Below are 15,825 nucleotides of genomic sequence, written 5' to 3'. Positions count from 1 at the left end.
TTCATTTGCCAAACCTTGTTATGTTCCATCTCTTTTTCGCTCCTTCTCACTCCTAGCATCCAGAAATTGGAAATACCTTCCATTATTTATCCAATCCTCATCTCATCTCTATATTTTACATAAACATCTGAAATCTCATTTTCTCTCTGCTCTCTTTACATCTTTGCTTATGATCATTACCTGTCATTTATGTTTATTGTATGCACCATTTTGAATATAATATACAGCATGTTGACAAAAGTGTTTTATAAATCCCCAAAAATACAAATACCCAGATGCTGCAATTCTTTGATTCTGATTCTGTCAATTCTTTGTTTGTTTTTACACTGAAATGTAATTTTACTTTGTATTTTCCCCAGACATGCAAATTGTGCGTACTGTGCTGTCGATCTTGGGTAAAGGATGTTTAGCAGCAGCCTTCTCGTGTGTCTATCTTTACTGCGGGGAGCTCTACCCAACCGAGATCCGGTATGGATGAGTATTATGACCAATAACTGACTGTGCTCACTCCTAAATCTCTTTACAGAGGCAATGGCTTGTCAGTGAAACTCCACATTTTAAATGGTGCTGAAGTTGTCATAGATGTTAGGCCAGACCATCTCTGTCTTCAGGGAGGATCAGAATTGTAGGTTATTTAGCTTTTGTTGTCATTGTCGAGGCTCTAGTGAAATCAGACCTACAACAATAAATGAATCCTGCTTCAGGTCCACTTCCATGTCTTATCCAGACCGCCAACATTGTCTTGCTTTCTTGTTCCTCAACATAAACATGGTGGCCATCTTGGATTGATACATTTCCATAGCTCCAACAAGATGTCTCACAAAAAACAAAGACATTATAGGATTTATTTAATGAAATTGTGCAACAAATACATATTTGCAACATTGTCCTTAATTGCATTCTAACTTTTTCCGAAAAGAAAAAGGATCAAATGATTGCACTGCAGGCACTTTGGAGGCCAAGGGTACAGGAAAGTGTTGCCCAGCACCCAAAATGGATGATTACAAAATAAAATGCACTGATTTTGTTGCAAACTATATAAACCATTAAGCAAGGTATACATGTTCCCAAAACACACTTGTATCTTTGTTAAGAACATCATTACTCTTAGATAACATTAGGAGAGCAATAGATTATCCATCATAGACTTTGCCAAAAGGGACAAAAAGACATCATAAATCTGGTCTCCTATTGAACAAAAGGAAACATACCTCTGTTTACCTACCTATGGCCATTTCCTTAGCCAATCTAGCCTGCTGCCATTGTGCAATACAAAGATTTGCATAGATCCACTGGAAAAAAAACACCTTGTGAATCGATGGGGTCTGGGGGACTTCAGAAAAGGGTTTCTCCCTTAATGCAGTTAAGATGTTGCACTAGAGGTTAATAAGCACTCAAACATAATTGTTGCCACCTCTCTCAACCACAAGAGAATCCCTTGACGTATACATCTGCTACAAGTCTCCCCAGGACATGTTTAGACCAAAGTGGTCCAAACAGGAAGGAGGAAAATCCCCAATTTGAAAAACAAACAAAAAAGAGCCTAAGAAAGGCTGCATATAGAGAAGTCAATGATTTCCTACAGGCAGGTTTGGTAGATGGAGCACAGAATAAAATATATGTTAATTCCTGACATGCCTGGTTTCGCCTACTAACATCCCGTCCTTGTGTTTACTCCTCCCTAGGCAGACCGGCATAGGATTTGGGCACATGAATGCACGCGTGGGCTCCATGGTGGCCCCTTTGGGCTTGATGATTGGTGAATATGTTGCTTCCCTGCCTCCACTGATCTATGGTCTGGCCCCAGTCCTGGCAGGCATCGGGGCCTGCTTCCTTATGGAGACACGCAACTGCCAGCTGCCTGACACAATCGAGGCTGTGGAGAACAGGTATGTGACCAACCCATAAGTGGATTCATGTGGGTTGGAACTGGTGGAAGTGGAAGCGACCAGAGCTGGCTGGGACTGAGACCCAGCTAGCCCCGATCCACTTAATACTCTATTGATGTCTTCTAAGGAGAAGGCGCATCCTCAGACCACTTGATGTTAATGTTGACGCCAGCTCAGGAAAGTCAGGAGGTAATATAGCTCAAACTCCATGTTCTTCCAATCGGTGGCATCTCACACTGCCTTGGTAATTTAAAACTGGTTTGTGTGGCAAGACCAACTGTATCCCATGGGATCAATGCTTTAGAATTCGAAGGCAACCATAGTTGCTGCCTGGGCTGTAGGACACCTTCAGTGAGTGCTGACATTTCGGACACTAAAACTATGTATGTTGGGAATTTCATTTTTTCATTTGTTAAGATTATTAAGGGCATTACGTCACAAAAATGTCACACACAATAAGCATGTATGAACAGTGCACAGAATAAAACAAAGTTCAGAGAATAATCAGAGCCAATTCATGCACTGGAATTTTGTGAATCCACTGCTAGGCAGAGCACTATTTTTGCTGTTGCCAGTTATTTGGGTTGTGCTTGGCTTAGAAGGTAAAAGGTACATAGGCCTCATGTGCTCATTTTTGTAAATATGTGATTGTATCTTTTTACACTCTATTAAGTGCAAAAGCCTGAGAATAACCTGTTTGTTTAGTTTCTGTTTATAACAAGGGTTTATTATGATACAGAAATGGGTGATCATGGTTTGCACGAATCATGTAGGGTGTGGTCACATCGACTGAGTTTAGTTTTTTAAAGCATCCATTACTCATGTTAAGTGTGCTCGAACCTTGGCTGATATGTTACACTATAGCCCATCTCCCGATTCTGTTTACCAGCCTTTTCAATTGTGACATTCGGAAAATGTAACTTTGTGTTTTTATCCACTCTCCCTTTCGCTATAATGTAGGAAGGTTCCAGGCCACCATCCCCACTCGGAAAGAGACAACTCAAATGTGCCTAATTGCAGGATGTCAGTTAGGCACCTTCTTGAACCTGCGTTTTTTTTATTTTATGCACACTGAAAACGTTGAGTAATTTCACAGTAAGTCCACAGATTTGTGGAGGTAACATGGCGGATCTACATTGAGCTACAAGCTGAGAGTGTATCATCCACTTGAACTCCAAACATCGGCAGATTTACTTCACGGCAATATTACCGACTGTAAATCTGGCCAAAATTATCATTTGGCGAAGTGGGAAAAGTGGCGCTAATGGAATTACTGCTAATTCTTTCCACACCGCCAACCCTGTAATGATGCCCATTGTGTAATTTTAACATTAGGAATGCTGTTTGAATATGTATCATTCCATTGGCACTTTATTCACAAAATATTATATATAGATCTGCTGTTACCCTCTTTAAAGGCATTTGTCCTGTCCTGTTGCCCCCCCACATCCACTTATTGTATCTATTTACTATTTGTATCCCTAAGCCCCTGTACTTGGCATACATTTCGCTTGAGACCTTCTGGTGGGACTACTGATTATAGCCTGTGTTCTGTGTCAGGCCTCCCTCAGGACTGTCCCCTTGCTGCTGGATGCCTGTCCACCTGGCAGGCTCTGAATGATCCTGTACACTGCTTTACTACTTTCCACCCTGCCATTGTAGAGACCTCGGAAGGGCTGTGGTCCCTGACTTCATGTGAGCACCTTGATGCATGAGGAAGGTACCATCTATGCTTGTGAAGCCCTGAGCCGATCTCCCTCCTTTTCAGCACCTCTGGGTTGTCTGGTGCCTGGCCTGGCCTTCTCCTACAATTCCACTTTTTTAAATAATACATATGCCTCTGCATTAATTTATGCGATTAGCATAATCCTGATGCAGTAACCTCTGCCTGGTAATAGGTGACGGTACTTTTACATAGATCCCCATTTTGTGATTAATTTCTGTGATTCAGGTCCACTTCTAGAGCTCTCTCCATGTTTGTTATTGAGTTTCTGTCAGTAAAAGTTTGTGTTTGAAGAACGCTTTCCAAAAACAAAGCTCCTAATTATAGTTTTTTACCCCTGTACAGTATTGTGGGTTGAATTGACCCTAATGGTTTTAGGAGGTGGTGGACTGGTGCAGGAGTCTGGCTGATTGTAAATAAATTACCATTGTGGTGGAAAAACCGTATTCGGCCCTAAAAAGATATCATAAGTGAAAAGCCACCCTAGCTTTGTCAGTACCTTGTAGCCCCAGATAATTCAGTTTGTCTGTGTGCTTCTCAAATCTCTGAAAGAAGACTTGTTTAGCTCCAGGCAGCTCTTGAACACAGGGAGAGCCCAGGAGAGGACAAGCTGCATGGTTTGGGAAAAAAGGGAAACTGTTTGCAAAAGGAAACTGTGTTTGTTTCTAGTCACACCTATAAAAAGTGTTCATAGTTGAATAGAGAAAGAAAAGAAATGTTGAAAATCTTCTGTGTTGCCTGATTTAAAGGAAAAGAAAATCCCCAGTTCTCAATCCATTTCCAAGCCACAAAACAAAGTTCCAGGTTGTAATGCCAGCAAGCAGTACAATTCCAACACAAAAAACAAAGTTCCATGTTGTAATGTCAGCAAGCAGTAAAGTTCTCAATTCAACTTAAAAGGTAAAGTTCCAGTTCAAACATCAACATTCCTTACTTCCCGTAGTTGCTTCTTTACCAATGGGTTCCTGGAGAATGCCTCCTTTCTCCAGATATCTTGTTCTATCCCAGGGGGATTGACACGCTACCCCCGGAATACTGGTTTAATCCTCCTTGTGAGTTTTAACTGCCAGAAGAATGACTCCTTTCTTCTGGCCTTCCTTGGCTTTGTTCTCACAGTTAACAACACCAAGGGGGAATGACTCCCTTGCCCTGGCCTTTCTTAGCTTTTTATCCCAGTTCACAACACCAGGGGGAACATCTCCCTTCCCATTGCCTTTCTTAGGCTTAGATTTACAGTTCACAATACCAGGGGGAATGACTCCCTTCCCCTGGTCTTTCTTATATACTCTGATCGATGTGGGTAGCCGAGCGGTATTACAGTTCCTTTAGTGATTTGTTTTGACAGGCATGGGTTGCTACCCTACAGGGTACCGCCATGAATAAGATCACTAGTGATGCTCTCCTTCTCAAGTTGTGTGTTACAGACCCTGTTCTCTTCTCTATATGTGACTGCTGCCTCATTAACCTCAAAGACATACATGGAGGTGAGTGGCATGGGACAAGGGGGTGTGAAGGAGTTGGGTGGAGGTCTAGAATACCGTGTTCTCCCAAGATGTCCTCCCTGATCCCCAGAGGGGGAGTCTCTCCCCATGAGATCCTCCCGCTAAGTACCATTCTGTAGTGTTCTCCCCAGAATGCACGGAAAATCATAAATCACCAATTACAGAGCAAATACTTTGAATGCAGAAAGACTCAATAACTCGCAACCACACACTCTTAGACAAATAATGAGCGCTTATACGGCTATTTATTCAAAGCTTAGAAGCAACCAGTGATAACATAGAAATAACTCACAGAAGTAACATAGTCATAAATCACAGAAGAAGCAGAGAATTCAAAAGGAAATACAACACCGTGAACGTAATTGGATTCCTCATCTCGCCCAGAAGTGGCTGGAAGACCCCGGGAACAGCCAGGCTGAGAGCACAACAGCTCACAGGAATGCCGGACGTAAGCGTCCTCCTCCGGCTGAAGTCTCACCTGACAACCTCCGGGTTTCCGCATATATACACACTCCGAAAAGGGGTGGCAGTTCTCAAACCTTCTGGAAATGGCACTTGCGCAGTTGATGATCAGCCGTCGGTTGCCAGCTGGGTCAATCGACAGCCACCCTCAAGGAGCAGAGTGCCTCCCTCCTCTAAAAACACGCTCCACGGAGAACAGTAACAAACCATAACAAAGTTAGCTTTCCCAGCAGAAATGTCCTTGACCGCATACCGGGTTTGGAAAGCATGTAAACTAACACTCAGCAAAATGTGTGCAGATTTTCATTGCGCCATGAAGTAAATATCCATCATGGCTCCGAGCGCTCCCAGAATGCATTAGTTCAAGCATAACACACCCCCAGGGGGACTATCGGGCAGCGGCCTCACCTCCCTGGCATCATGGGAAGGGACTCCCCCATCGGGGGGAAGTGACATCTCATGATTCATCACATACTCTTCCCCTAATGCTGCTGGCTTCCTCATCTTCTAAACGAAAACGACATAGGAAATCCAAGTTTCGTTGTTCCTTTCCCTTTGTGTGTTTGACACTAGAACAGAAGGGTTAAAGATCACGGAACCAGCACATTACCCTTGGGTTGGTGTCCTTTTTAGGCCTGAGCCATGTAAGGAGTCAGTGGTCCGTGATAAGTTTACATTTTCTACCTGTGAGGTCATATTTAAGGTAGCCTGTGGCACAGTTTATCGCTAAAGCTTCTAATTCAATGGTGCCGTAATTCCTGTTTTAGGAATAATTTTCAGCTGATGGAAAGCACCGGAGGTTCCACACCATCATACTCTTGAGATAAAACTGCCCCTGTCCCTAACTTAGAAGCATCGGTTTGAAGCAAAAACTCCTTGTTAAAATTAAAATTTTAAGACGGGTTTGCTACATAGAATGGACTTCACAGTATCAAAACAGGCCTGCTCTTCTTTTTGCCCTAGTCATTTCTGAGGGTCGCCATTCTTTAACTGATCAGTTAAACAGGACTTGATGGCAGAGTAATTAGAGATGAACCTTCTAAAGTAACCATTAAGTCCTACGAAGGCCCTCAGATCCCTTTTAGTTTTGGGAATTGGTGTTTCTTGAACAGCCCAGAATTTTTCTAACTGCGGCTGAATCAGTCCGTCCGTTTCCCACAAAGAAATTGAAGTACTTAACTGCTGATTGTGCTAAGTGGAATTTCTTGGGGTTAGCAGTTAGACCAACTCATCCTAGGGCTCTAGTAATCTCATACAGATGGCACATATGTTCTTCCCAGGTTTTGCTATGAATTCCAATTTCGTCCAAATAAGCGCTGCAAAAACTGGAATAGGGCCACACAATCTGGTCCATTAACCTCTGCAAAGTGGCGGGAGCGTCTTGGAGACCAAATGGAAGGACTTTAAAGTGGAATAGTCTGCTAGGGTTGGAGAATGCTGTTTTGCCCTGTCTTCTGGGTTTAATGGCACCTGCCAATAGCCCTTGGTAAGATCAGTCGTGGAGAGGTAGACATCCATGCCCAGTCGATCAATAAGATCATCAATCCAAGGCATCAGGCAATTGTCGAAATGGGACACAGCAATGAGTTTTTTTAAAGTCTATGTAAAACCTCCACGATTGATCGGGTTTTGCCACTAGGACTACTGGAGAGAACCATAGACTTTGTGATGGTGTGATAATATCTGTGTTCAGCATTTTGTCCACCTCTTGGAGGACTATTTCTTTTCGGACTTCAGGGATCTGGTAGGACTTGGGATTAATGTCCTGGGGGGAGTGCGTATATGATGGTAAATCCCCTTTACTCTAACAGTCTCATCGGTAAAGATATCAATTAACTGAGCCAAAAGATCCTGTGTGTCTTGTTGGGATGGAGGTAGATCTGCTGGCACTAAATTGGATCCGTCTGACAAAGGACTGGCCATTACCACAGAAGAGAATTCCACTGGGTCCTCTGTCCACTCCTTTAAGAGGCTAACGTGGCATATCTGAGTCTTAAGTCTTCTATCGGGTTGGGAGATATGATAGTTACAAGGGCGGGTCTATTCCAACACCTCATAAGGACTGTGCAGCAAGACATTTTATGTTCAGAGGTAGTCGGGCGTACTAGGACCTTCTGTCCAACAGAAAAAGCCTCAGTGATAGTTCCTTTTTGATATTAGTAATTCTGGTGTCCTTGGGCTTTGGCTAAGTGAGGGAGGACTATCTCCCTGACCACAGTCATATGCTCTTTAATCCTCTGTACGGTTTGGGACAACGGTAAGGAAGCCTCCTCTCTTCTCAGGTCTCCCTTAACATGTGTAGGACATCTCTGGGATCATAACCATGAAGGAGTTCAAAGGGTGAACAACCGAGGGAAGCTTGGCAAGCCTTTGTGGTTGCAAATAAGGCCCAAAGGACCATCATATCCCAATTCTTTCCATCAGCTTCTACTAGCTTTCTAAGAATGCTTCTGAGTGTTTTATTGAAGCGTTCAACCAAGCCACCTGAAAAGATAGTAAGCAAGGCAATTCACGCTTGCCACGGGCCCCTTATCAGAGGTCGTTGCCAGGTGACTTTCCAGCAGGGATAGATTTCAGCAGCTTGTCAGCCCCTTCTGCATCCCAAAAAAGATATTCATTTCCATTCCAGGAAACCCTGAACTTGGTGGGTCGGAGCAGTCCTTTTTTGATACCATGCTCCAAAAAATGCTTTCTTTATTGCATTCAGGGACCTCCTTTTCTTTTCAGTGGCAGGCGAGAGATCTAAGAAAAGGTGAACTCTATGACCTGGTACTTTAAAGTTTTCTTTGCCGCTCCTGCATTAAGGATCCTATCTCTGTCACATGAGTCACTAAGCCAAACTAGAAGCGTGGGCCCCCCAGCCAATGTCAGCTTCAGTGTAGATGTAGATGGTTTGAGCCTGTAGTCTTTTATCTAAATATATAGGGTCTTCGTCCCCTTCAAGGTCCAGCAACTCTATCAGAAACAAAGTCTATCAGGTCATTCCCCTCAGCTCCCATAGGGAGACCAATAACTTGCATCTGTGGGGCCTGCACTGCATTCTCAAGGTTTTCTATTCTGGTTTTCATTGCTTTGTTACCCCTTACCACCACCTCTACTTCCCAATTGATTTTCTGCAGCAAAGGTAGAGTTTGTGCTGTTTGTGCAACTCGCTGGTCCTCTGCTCTAGCATGGAGGATTTTGCTTCCAGCTGGTCCACCCTCTCTGTTAGCTTGTCAAACTTGCCCTCCAATCTGGACATTGACTGCTCAAACCGGCCCAGTGCAGTCATGACATGGTCCGGGCAAGCCTGTGTGCAAAGAAGTCAGTGTCCTTTGGGACGGTTTCTTGGGGGATTTTCCCACAGCCATTCTAATTTTTGTCTCCTATATGGGTGCAGGACCCTTGGATGCACTTTCAAGATAGATCTCGTCCCAACATCCACTCTGCAGTCCTTGAGGGATCCAGTAGGACATCCAGTGTCAGCCAATTCAAACCGAGGCAACTCGTCCCACCTCCAAGTACCTCCTGCTCACCCTAAGCCACCCTTCCTGGATCTCACCTCTAGTCTTCAAACACTGTGACCCTCGTGCTGACTCCTATCCCGCTGGGCACTACTGCAGCGTTGCTGCTCAGTTTGTTAACGCAGGTGCTTATCCTGCTTGCGTCCCCTGGCTATGGCCATACTTTCCTGGAGCCCCACTCCTCTTGCTCCGGCAAGGCTATGTGGTCTACGCTGGGGTGGCAGAGAGTGTGCCAAGTGGTGAGGCACCTTTCTGCACCATGATTCGCCCCTCACGCGGTTCTTCCGGCATGCACACAAGGAACTGCTGCCGCTCCTACCGTTTTGCTCATCCTACAACTCACGGCACTAGCCACTACTGGCTCATCTTGGCTCTCGAGGGAGTCGATCATTCTGGTTTTTCGACCACAGCCACACAGTGGGTTACTAAACGATCTAAGCCAGCCTTGCGGCTCTACATTGTAAAAGAATGGGCCTTCGTAGCGTAAGCCTCATTTCATGGTCATGAGCTTCTCTGTGAAGGCACAAACTTATCGGGCTCTCAAGCCCCCCCATCCTCAAAGTTTTATCTTGAAGAATTTGTTTGACCTCAGCCCTAATTTTACTTAAAAAGGTTGTTCCCTGATCCGTCAGTATCTCCTTTGGTAAACCTGACAGAAAGGAATAAGATGTTAGATAATTTGTTGCAATGTGTTACTGTGTTACTTGGAAAGGCCTCAGGGTAATGTGTAGCATAATCTAGTATACCTATCACATACTTGTTCCTGAATTTCGATGGTGTTAATGGTCCCACAATATCCATTTCTATTTGGGAGAAGGAGACATATATGATTGGTAAAGGTTGTAAAAGGGCTGCAGGAGGGTTATGTGGGGCCGTCTTTTGAAACAAGGAACATGTCAGGACAATATTTTTAATGTCAGTGTATATCCTTGGCCAATAGAATTGACTCACTACTTGTTCCTGGGTTTTTGCTGTTCCCAAATGTCCAGAAGTGAGGTGGGCATGGGCAATTTCTAAAACATCCCTGCAGTGGCTTCTGGGTACTATTATTTGGGATTGAGGGTTTCCCCTCACTAGTGATGTCTCCCTTATATAGTAAGCCCTATCTCAAAAAAAGAATGGACCATCTTTGTTTCTGCCCTCCTCCACAGAGATGGCTCTGAGGAAGGCTCACAGGGTAATTGTGTTGGGTGAATACCAAATCTGGGATTATTGCAGCTTCTCCGTCCTCAATACTCGGTTTGGGTAGCTCTAGGTTTGAGTCTGGATCTTGGTCAGCTTTCCCAAAGCCTTTAGCCCCTTTCCCCATGGAATCTAACTCTGGTACTTCTAGGAGTTTGGGGAATCCTGCATTCTCTAGTATTTCCTGATCAATATTTTCCTTGGTTTTTACATGATGAGCATGTTTACCATTATTCTTCAGTAAGATCTTAATATCTCCTCTTTAGGCTGGGTCCAACATGCCGGCCATTACATCCAACCCATGCTTCTGAGAGAGCCACGATTTGGAGACCAGTTGGATGTATGTACCCTTGGGGGCTGCCAAGACTAGATAAGTGGGTATGAGCTGTCTCTTTCTGGGTTCTATAATTATTTAATTTTTAAATGTCTTTATGGAGCAGAGAGTGACAATGCATCAGTATAGGCAACAGTATAGCAATTATCAATGTGGCATTAGTCAGTCAAAGCAATTTCCATATACAAAAACACAACAAAACCATAACTCAAACTTTCCGTACTCGCTTAAGTGAAGTGCCATAGGAGAGTCATGTAGGTTCAAAATATATAGGTGCCCTAATTAGGCATTCCATCGACAATATATGTGCGGGTTCACAGTTGGGTATGGGGATCCGGGAGAAAAAAAAAAGGGGGGCATGGGTTGGTACAACAGAAATCAATGTAAACATATGTAAACAGCCAAGTGGTTCAAGGCGGCTTGTCATTTTACGGGTTGAACATGGTAGAGACAAGCAATTTCCAGGCAGTATAGGTTTCCGGCGAACCATTCTCATATGGATGTACTGCTTGGCCCATGCTCTTGTTTCGGCTTCACTCCAGGTATATAAGTCAAGTAAAAAAAGCTTAAATTGTGGGCCTGACAGAGATTTCTGGGACATTGCAATGCAACGCTTTGCTAGTATACACGCTAAATCCATGAACTTGACAACATGCTTGTGTTTGCTCGGCCTGGTTTAGGCGCCCAATAAGCACTCTTTCGGGGTCCAGCCATACATAGTAAACCCAGCTCCTATGCAAGCTTGTTCAATCCAAGCCCAGAAAGTTTGAGTTTTCCTGCAGGTCTGAAACATGTGGATATGGTCTGCATTGTCTTGGTGTCACCAGGGACACGTAGACCAGGCGTTCTTGTTAAATTTGGATACCCTGCTGAGGGTCATATAGGTGCAGTGAAGGACATTAAGCTGCAGCAGTCTGAACCTGGTGTTTTGTGATACATTCTTGGGAAAGCCAAGCACACGTTCCCAGCCCACATCTGTTATTGTCAAACCCACGTCTACCTCTCATTTAATTTTCAGGGCAGGGTCTCTCATGCCAATGTTGCGACTATATATTCTCAATACAGGCCTCCAGCCATCTTCCAGTATATAGACCAAGACTACGAGTGCAGTTCCTCAGGTTCTTTAGGCCACTCTCCCCATCTGCGGTTAGCCACCCCTCTCACTTGCATGTATCTCAAGAACTGTCCCTCTCGGCAGGCCCGATTGGTGAGTCAGGTTTTCCAAGTCCTTGAACCTACCATTGTCAGACAGGTCCCTCCACGTGTATATGCCAAATTCCTCCCAACGTCTGAAAGCACCCAGATCATTTCTATTCTTACACACGTCAGCCACTATTGGTGCATTAGGATCATAGGGGGAGGCTACCCTTAGCACCTTCAGGGTCCTAGCCCATACTTGCCTGCCAAACTTGACCAGCAAAGGTAAAGAGTTCATACATTTTGGTAGCCACAGTGCCACCTTAAGTCCGGCCAGCGTCACTAGGTATTGCAGCGGTGCTAATTCAGAGGTCGGACTGTCAGACAACCATTGTGAGACGCAGCTCAATTGATCAGCCAGATAGTAATGTTCGAGCTTTAGCAGTTGCGCCCCCTCATCTTCATAGGGCAGAGCAAGTACTTCAAGGGACAGCCTGTAGCGACCACAAGAAGTCCCTAATCAAGGAATCCAGTTGGCAGAAAAAGGCTTCCCCTATGTAATAATGGACATTGATGAAATTATAGAGGAATCTAGGGAGGACAATCATTTTTACAATAGCAATTCTGCCCATGAGTGATAACGGCAACCGAGACCAGAAGGACATGGATTTTTGAAGGCCACCCATCACCCCAAGTGTGTTGCGTTTGGGTGTATCCTCCAGTGTGTGTGTGTGTGATTTGGATTCCCAGGTAACAAAAAGACTGTGGTTTCCAGGGGAGGTCTAGATACGGTTAGTCAGTCCGTTTTTTCCCATGGAGACCACCCAGGGGAAAGAGGCAGGATTTATGCCTGCTAAATGAGATCCCTGATAATTCCGCACATATATCTAATATGTCCAGTATCATGGGGAGGTTGTGGTGTTTCACATAAGTAAAGTATGACGTTGTCTGTGTAGAGTGATATCAAGTGCCTAGTCCCCCCTATCATGATGCCTGCGTCCACGTATCCCTGGCGCAAGAATGTAGCCAAGCGCTGCATTGCTAGCAGGTAAAGCTAGGGTGAGAGCGGTCATCCCTGTCGGGTTCCTCAACATATCTTCCATACTCCATACTCCAGATATCTGGCGACCAGATTTCACATGCGCTGCTGGTGCGGTGTACAGCAACCCCACCCATTGGATTAAACATTCCACTAGTCCAAAGCACAGCAGCAATGCAACAAGCCACTCCCAATACAATGAGTCAAAGGATTTGATGCCGTCTAATGATGCCACCGGATAGTGTTCTACCCTGAAATTTGTCTGATTGATAATGTGTTGAAGCCTTCAGACATTCAGGGCCGTGCTGCTACTCGGCACAAACCCAGTTTGAACAATGTGTATCAATGAGGTTATGACACCACGAAGGCTCACCACCAAGATCGTGGTAAGTATCTTAATATTGTAATTTATCATGGCCAAGGGGCGATAAGAGTGACACTTATCCATTGGTTTGCCAGGTTGGGGTATGGGTATTACCAGGGTCTCCCTCATACTAGAAGGCAGTGTGCCTCTTTCATAGGCTTTGTTAAAAACCTTCAGAAGTATTGGGGCCAAGGTGTGTCTATATACTTTATAGAACTCCAGAGGGATCCCATCACTTCCTGGGGTTTTACAGATAGCGAGAGAGGTGCCCCTATCTCTTCTATAGTAATAGGTTGGTACAGGGAGAACTGTGCATCAGCAGCCAGCCTCGGGAGCCGGATCTGTGATAGGGCTTCAGTTATGTCTTCTTGGGGAACTAAATCATTATGGCTGTATAATTGTGCATAGTATGTGGCAAATGTGTTGTTAATTGCTAGTTGAGATATCCACGGGCCGCACACTCATCTACCAGCAGCGTGGTCGGGGGTCTAGCATGTTCACTTTTACATGGCCATGCCAGTAACCTCCCAGGTTTGTGCCCTTCAACATGTGCTCAGGCTCTTGGTGCAGCATAATCAAATTTAGACACTCGTCCCCACATCTCATCACACCGGCAGCAAATCTCCATCAGTAACCTTCCGTCGCCTAACTGTGTGGGTACTGGGCCTCTAGTACTTTCTTTTACTCTTCAGCTGCCCCCAATTCCTCTAGTAGCATCCGTCAAATGCCCCCAGCCCGAGCTATGACCTCACTCTGAGTTACCACCTTCATTGGCTCCCACACTGTAGCCCAGCTTTCTACGCTTCCTATATTGCGCTAAAAAAAGCCAGTCAAGTGTTCCTATAGTGTTCTCCTTAACTGGGGCAACTGTCAATGTATTAACAGGCATGCACCATGTTGGAATAGGCGGTCTGGGACGGAATTGTATGAATGGACCGTACAAAAAAGTCCAAACACACAAAAAGTCCGAAAAACGCTACCACCTTTGGTGGTAGCATGTATTGAAGGTAAGTAAAAAAGAAAAAGACTGCGGGGGCTTTAGGGGTGTCCCCCGCAACACCCTGCTCACCATACTATGCAGTATGGTGAGCGGGGGTTGGAGGGGACAACCCCGCTGAACAACCGACATTTTAAAAAAACAAAATGGGGGCTGCAGGGGTGTCCCCTGCAACACCCCGCTCACCATACTATGGCCAGCCTGAAGAAAAGGTAAGCAGGGTTTGTTTATGTTGGGGGTGTTGGAGGGGGTTTGTTAAGGGTGTGGGTGGAGGGGATGTCGTGGGTGTGTTGTGGGCGTGGGTGGGGGTGTGGGTAATGTAGTGATGTGCAATGTTTGTTCGCATGGGAAATGTACGCATCTTTGGTGGTGCGAACATTTCCCATGCAAACTTTTCTGTCACTGACTTTTCCGTGACGGAAGGATCACGCAGATCTGTCTGGGACTGGCAAGATTATATTCAACGAATAATGGGGAGAGGTCTGACATAGTGCAGCCCAAGTATTCCGCACCCCAAATTTCTAGTAGTTGATCTGATCCGACAAAGAGATATTCTATTATGGTGTGCTGTTTGTGAGGTGAAGAGTAGTAGGAATACTCTCTAGCGGTGGGGCGCAAGGTCCTCCAAATATCAGCCAAATTCAGCTCTAGCACAGCTGTATTCAAGGCCCTGGTGGCTGGAGATGGGCCTCCCCGGGGGCGGGAGGAACAGACCTGTCCAGTATAGGATCTCTAACACAATTGAAGTCCCCACCCCATATCGTGAAATCCTCCGCCCTCGGTGCGCTAAGGGTGCTGAGCAGTTGTGCGTGAGACAGGATTGTGTGGTTTGGGATATATGAATTAACAATACAGATTTCCCTATGATTAAGGTAACCCATTACAATTAATTACCTCCCTCCCATGTCTCTCTTCACGTCCACCAGTTGGAACGGCAATGACCTGTCAATCCAGTTCAGCACTCCCCTGGAAAACTCAGAGTATGTGGAACCAAAACCGATTCTGATCCACCGGTTCAGGAGCACCTCCTGTCCCTCTGGAGTTAGATTAGTCTCCTGGAGTAATGCAATAGAGTTTTTCTTTCGGTGTAGTTAGGATTCTACACACTTTCTGCAGAGATAGGAGTGTAAACCCAGCACATTCCAGGTCAAAATTCTAAGTGCCGCCATACTGTCATCACGTATTATGAGCCTTCATCAGAACCGAGTGTACTCCATCCCAGGAGGCATTTCCTGCAGAGTCTCAACTCCCCCAGTACCAACAGATTTACATGTCGATGAGTAGTTAACAGTTGAGCCAGACATCCCCAAATATTTCCCACGTTTCCCACCAGTAATACTTGGCTTCTGCTCCTGTAGTCCATGATGTATGGAATAAACAGTTGTACTTTAGTTTCACAGTTCACCCTTCCCCTGGCCTTTCATATATACTCTGGTGGTTTCCCCTCACTCAGAAACTCACTGGCCAAGCAATGCAGTCGGGAAAAGGCTCACTGCCTTCAGCGCTGAGGTCAAGGTCTCAACATCTGCCCCTCTGACTTTCTGGGGACCGGCACCCGCCCAGAGGAAGCAGCACTGGCCTGGCCTGGACTTGGCCCACCACGAGCAGCTGTCCTTGCTCTGGCTCCCTGGAGACACGGCTCCCTCACCATGCTTCAACCCTCCAGCCACACCTGGTCAGCGTTACGGCGTTC

General features: G+C 45.3%; 1 protein-coding gene across 1 annotated transcript in view; it reads left to right on the top strand.

The window, feature by feature from the left end:
- The window catches only part of LOC138567101 (solute carrier family 22 member 20-like), a 481,778-nt gene that overhangs the window by 439,575 nt on the left and 26,378 nt on the right, over window positions 1-15,825 (top strand). The window contains exons 9-10 of the mRNA XM_069644971.1: window positions 360-468; window positions 1,686-1,889. Coding sequence (XP_069501072.1) covers window positions 360-468; window positions 1,686-1,889 — 313 coding nt within the window. The remainder of the gene's footprint in view (window positions 1-359; window positions 469-1,685; window positions 1,890-15,825) is intronic.

This window comes from Ambystoma mexicanum, chromosome 2p (genome assembly GCF_040938575.1).
Source record: "Ambystoma mexicanum isolate Mex_15411 chromosome 2p, UKY_AmexF1_1, whole genome shotgun sequence".
Classification (NCBI taxonomy): Eukaryota; Metazoa; Chordata; class Amphibia; order Caudata; family Ambystomatidae; genus Ambystoma; species Ambystoma mexicanum.
Note: the sequence above shows the minus strand (reverse complement) of the source record. Positions and strands in the feature narration are given on the sequence as shown.